Consider the following 6,000-nt stretch of genomic DNA (forward strand, 5'->3'; position numbering starts at 1 on the left):
TTAGAAAAATATACTTTAGTCTCTTGGTTTCAAATTTTGTCGGCCTGCGTTATTGTAAAACAAATACGATCATTACACAGGCAGACTAATTTTTAACCTAGAAACTAAAATATACTTTTCTATAGGAATCCTAATCTACATCAGAATTTTTCCATCACATCTAAGCTTCTAGATATCGTGGTCTAAAATTTGAACAAAAAAACACATTTTTGGGGCGTCTTGACAACTTTATTTTATTTTAGGGACTGACCTACTGTTCAGCAAAAATTACAGATTATATTTCCAATAATATACGCACGGACGAACGGACAAAAAGATTGGACTACTGTATATTCAGACATTGAAACATTTAACGTTTTCGGACCTTTTTTGTACACAGTACCAAATATTTATACATAAGTATTTGTTATGGCATTTCAAACAAGATGAATTCTTTGAAACATTGCTAAAAATATTCTTTTTTAATTCTTAAGACATATTTAAACTATTTCCACTATAAATCTGTCTTTATTACATTTTTTAATATCTAAAAATTTTTCAACTAGTACTTAATACAATGTATTATATTTTATCTATTGAATGTATATTACTATTTAATATCTTATTAATTGCAATGTTTTAGTATATATGTATGTATTATTAAAATATTTGTTTAATATTTTTGTATATGCTTTTGTTTTGTAATTGTAAGTATGATATGAAAAAATAAAATACATAAGATTTATCTAACTGCTGCAGTTTAAACCCAGGAAGAGAACATTGGTCAAAAAACTGTTGCACGGTAAAGTCTATAATTCGGGATAAGTTCGGTGTTATAGCTGAGATAACAGCGTTGGAAATGAGTTGGTGTCAAACGTATATCATACGGGATGGATGTAGGGTTATACGGACCTTACTCAGATGTTGGTCTCAATTAGTGTGTCGGTGTGCAAAGTTGAATGGTGATGTATGTAAAGTATCTTATAAATGTGATACCAATGAATTTGCCTTCCATGTCAGGGTATATTTAGGGTTTACTCTGTCCATACTAGACCACAGTGTATCCACTGATTACGTCTGTAAGTGCTATTGCCGAATCACACATTCGTTGTTGAATACTGAAGTGATGTTTTTGCATCTCTGTAGTTAAGCAATGGTCAGAGATTAGGTAGCTCGACTACATTAGCAAAGTTTAAGGACCACAAAGTGGTGGTGGTGAGTCGTCTCAAAAGCTTACCCAGTGGTCTTATAAGGCCAACACGACAGGTGTTCACGTAAAGCATATTCAATTATGTATCTGTTATTGTTTTCGGCAACAGCACCGAACTTATCCAGAATAGAAATAAACCGTAATTTTGTGTTTAAACCACAGCCATCCTGAAGGGACCACTGCAATAACCGGGACAAGACAAAAAATTAAAATCCTAACGAATACGGAAACATACATACATTATTTTGATATTTTATACAAAATTAAAAATATAAATATAAATTTAATTTATTTACATTTAATTTGACAATTGACTGTGGGGAAATCTAACAGGTGGTATGTTGAATACACAGTACCCATATGTGTGAACAGCCTACTTTATGTTTTCAAAAAAATTTTGACAAGTTCCCTATCTATGTTTATCTATGTAAAAAACGTTCTCAACTTTACATGCCTTGAATTGTCACAAAAAAAATTAAATATAAAATAAAACATCAAATAAAAGTTATTTTATTTTTTTTTGTGCAAAAAAATTAAATTGAATAATTTGAATAACAAAGATTAGAAAGCCAATTAAAATTAAAAACAGAATAAAGAAGTGGGGAATGCTATTTGCGCGTGCCGTTAAGAATCATTTCACGGTATTTTTCGTGTGTTTTCAATTAGAAAGTTTTTCTCTTTTCAGTTTTTCTCTGTTTAACTTTATAAGGGCGAGTTTTTCTGATAAAGATAATTTTCATTCTTTGGTTAAACTTGGTTTAATATATGTTTCGTGTTTTTCAATTATCAGTAAAGCTATATATTATCTTTGTTTAAGTGGAAAACACAATTAACAAAAACAATAAAACAATAAAACAATGATTTCGGAAGAACAAAAACTTAATATTTTAAGTAAATTGCAATTTTTCGATTTGTTTTGTTTTATATATTATTGTTTTAAACGTTTATTTAACATTTTTCCAAAAGTTTCCATTTTACAAAAGTATTGTGTGCAAAAAACAGCTGTTCATTGTTTATGTTTTTGAGTGAAAATTTGACAATACTAACAAAGTTAACTGAGCTTAAATCTAAAACTGAAAAACACAATCATCGGTTAAAGTCCGCCTAAATTTGTTCGGAGTTTAATCTAACAGAAAGTTAAGCCTAGTTTAACTGAGGAGTAAGAAACCCGCCCTAAGACAAGTATAGTTATAGAAATAGACGCAGACTTACTGCGTCCCTTTTACTGACTAAGTCAGTAAGTGGGACAGTAATACACCGGATTATTATAGGTTATGCGAGGATGAGGAGGAAGTGGAGTCAATCGAGTATATATTTTGCCACTGTATTCTTTGGAATACAGACTTGTTAATTATATCTATCCTTTTAACCTTCTCTGTTTTTTATTTGCAGTGTATTTTTTGGTTGTTTTTGAATCCTCATGTCTTAAAGTGAATCACAATGGACCTTAAGGTATCCGCGTGGACATGCATCGTTTTTATGGTTTATAACTCTTAACCTAAGATATTTTTGAAAATGGGACATTGAATCATCTGTCAGGTTCCATATACTCAATAAAATGCTGATAACACCAACCGAAATCCAAAAAATCTAAGCAAAACGTCTATTTTATGTTCAGAAATAAATTTCTGTTTAATATTTTTTTAAAGAAATGAAAAACAAATATTTTTTAAATATTTTGTTTTATACTCAATCTATTTTTATAAAAATGAATGTGTGTTTGTATGTTTGTTTGGACTTTATAGACAGCTAAAAGAAAATATTACCGATAGAATCCTCAAATTTTGTCCATATAAATTGAATACAAAAATTCGCCTATCTGGGAAACATTTGAGTTAGAATTTTAAAACAATACACCCATATGAACTAATAAAGCTAGCTTCTTCAAATCTTGGGAGAATGCAACCTTCAAATTAAATAGAAAAAATCGTATGTCTGGGAAACAAGATATATTAATTATAAGGAAAGGTATATTATATAATTCATATATCTTAGCGTGTCATATTTAAAATACCGGCTACGATAAACTAATCGTTCTTTTGATGAATGAACTCTTTTAAATTCATGTAGTTTATGTCATTTAGCTCATAGATATTACACTTTTCGGTGAGTATAACGTCCATGGACATTGTGACTGGACCATTATGACACGTCACCCTGTATAGGTATACAACAATCTTATAAAATACACCTTTACTGCAATTATGTGCATAGTAGGATTTTTAATGTAATTTTTTTGATATGCATATGGTGTTCTAAGCTTTTGTACTCCAGGCTAGAAAGAACGGATATTTAAAAGCAAAACATTACACCTGTATATCACATTTTTTAAACAAGTGGACTCATACAACTTTCAAAATAAACGGTTCATGTTTGTTTATACAAATGTAAATTCAATACCTGCAAAATTACTTCAACATCATAGGAATTTCCCTGCGACTTTTGAGACCCTTGAAACTTAGATCCGTTGTATAATGTATGCGTTGCCAAACCATCTTGTTTAAAATTTGACAAAAAGGGAGGATTTGGATCCTGCCTTATTTGTCGAATTGAAGAATTCTGTGACGAAATTTTGAAAAAATAAAATTAAAGCAATCACAAATATATTGATTCGCGTAAAGATGACAAACTACCCTACAAGAAATATATGACCGAAACTAACACATACAAAATGATTTTACTAACACACTTGCAACATTTTTCTTTAAAAATTACTAAAAAAAATAGTTATTGGATAATTCCATCAATAATGACGGTCAAATGACCGGTAAAATGACTGTGATTTACTCAATGTGTGATAAAGGGTTTCATTTGCATATGAAAGAGTGAAACAACTACATTTGACTGTTACTGTGTTTTCGTCGCATAAATTAATTATTTCAGTGAAAGCAAAAGATCAAAAAGCAAAAAATTAAAAAATTTAACACTAAAATGATTAAAAATAAAGAGATTTATTGTAATTTAAAAACGGTGCAGGAAGTGGAGCTGAGAATATACACTTCGGAGTTTAATCTATCTGTGGTAATATGAATACATATTTACTTTTAATTTTTATATTTCAATATTTATATGCATTTCTTTACAGACAATTTATTTCCTAAAATTAAAAGGAGCATAGGAGGATTTTACATTCTGTGAGGTATGTAAAATGGTGAAGTGGTAGTTAATTTATGTATATGCTTACTATGTATATTAATAAAATTAAAAATATATATCTTAAAATGTTAATAAATTGTGTTTTATTATAAATTGGCATAGCCGTCAGATTTGACGGATAAATTCATCAAGTGTGATTGGTCAACTGTGATGGATATATCCATAAAGAATGATTAGTCAATCGTGACTAACATTTCAATCATCCTTGATTGGTAAAAAGCAAAAGAGTGAGCAGCTCAAATATATGTTTTAAAATCGGTAGAATTCATAAGTGCAAGGGAGATGCAAGATCACATGTACACAAAAGTTTCCATCAAATTTTTCATATTGCCCTTAAGAACTTGATAGAAACTTTGTTCTACGCAGTGATCGATATTTCCTTCACTAGTGTCAGTCAAATGACCGGTCAAATGACTGTCACTGTTCTTGTAGGGTATGTTGTCATGGCATAATTAGAGAGGTGACTCCAAAGTAAAATGATAAAGTACGACATCTTATTGTACAACAACATCTACAACAAACACATTATGGTTCTATAGTTGAAACGAAAAGTCGACTTTGTTAATAAAAGACGAAAAGTCTGAAAGTCTGAAAGTCGATAAGTCGAAAAATGTCGATAAGTCGAAAAAAGTCGTAAAAAGTCGAAAAGTCAAAAAAAGTAGAAAAGTCAAAAAAAAAACCGAAAACTCAAAAATTGTAGAAACAAGCCAAAAATAGTCTAAATTTTAAAAAAGTGGAAAAAGTAAAAAAAAAACTCTAAAATAGTCGAAAAAACTCGAAAATAGTCCAAAAATAGTCGGGAAAAAGTCGAAAGAAGTTGAAATTAGTCGAAAAATCGGAAAAAGTCGAAAAGTCTACTATTTATAAAATACTTATATAGTCGAAAAGTCTAATAGTCGACTTTTAATTAAATGAAGAAAGTCGAAAAATCGACTTTTCATAAAATGCAATAAGTCGAAAAGACGACTTTTAACTTAATGAAAAACGTCGACTTTTCGTTTTAACTATAGAACCCTACAAAACATAAATAAAAAATATAACTTTTTAGTTGAAAATATTAATGATTTAATTATATTATTATATATTATACAATTATAACACTTTAAAACCACTTTTAATTCACTTTTTCAACTTTTCACAAATTTTAACTAATAGCAAAACATAATTTAAAAATGGCGTCATAAACAATGTCAACAATATTTAAAACAAAATTTGACAACTCGTTTCTTTTATCTAGTTTAAAAAAAAACAATCAGCTGTTCAAGTGATGCTACTTTATTAATTTAATTTGGGTTACTGCATAGTTACAAAAATAACATGTATTTCGTTTTTGTACTCGAATCAGAATGATGTCAAAAATGACATAAGAAATGTAAACAAATACTATTAACAACATTTAAACAATAACACAAAAATAAAAAACATAATCAGGTGCTTTTACGCAGTCACCTTACTCCATGTCTATATCAGACAAAAATTTATTATGCTAATCGTCAAATTGTTATCATATAAAATTAGCAGCTATTAGAGCTGTGTTTTTTATCTTTAAAAGTTTAAACATCAAAATAAATTATAAGCAGACACAAATTTATAAAAAAAATTTTGGTTAATAAAAATTTGCTTTGATTTATTTGTCAGCTGTTTTTGAAAATTTT

General features: G+C 28.8%; 1 protein-coding gene across 1 annotated transcript in view; it reads right to left on the reverse strand.

Annotated features, from left to right (window-relative positions):
* LOC111685426 (glucose-induced degradation protein 4 homolog) overlaps nucleotides 1-3,766 on the reverse strand; it is a gene marked incomplete at its 5' end in the record, with an annotated part of 28,799 nt that extends 25,033 nt beyond the window's left edge. The window contains one exon of the mRNA XM_046946376.1: nucleotides 3,590-3,766. Within this exon, the coding sequence (XP_046802332.1) occupies nucleotides 3,590-3,766 (177 nt within the window). The remainder of the gene's footprint in view (nucleotides 1-3,589) is intronic.
* Between the last annotated feature and the right edge of the window lie 2,234 nt (nucleotides 3,767-6,000).

The sequence above is a fragment of the Lucilia cuprina genome, chromosome 3, assembly GCF_022045245.1.
Source record: "Lucilia cuprina isolate Lc7/37 chromosome 3, ASM2204524v1, whole genome shotgun sequence".
NCBI classification, from domain to species: domain Eukaryota; kingdom Metazoa; phylum Arthropoda; class Insecta; order Diptera; family Calliphoridae; genus Lucilia; species Lucilia cuprina.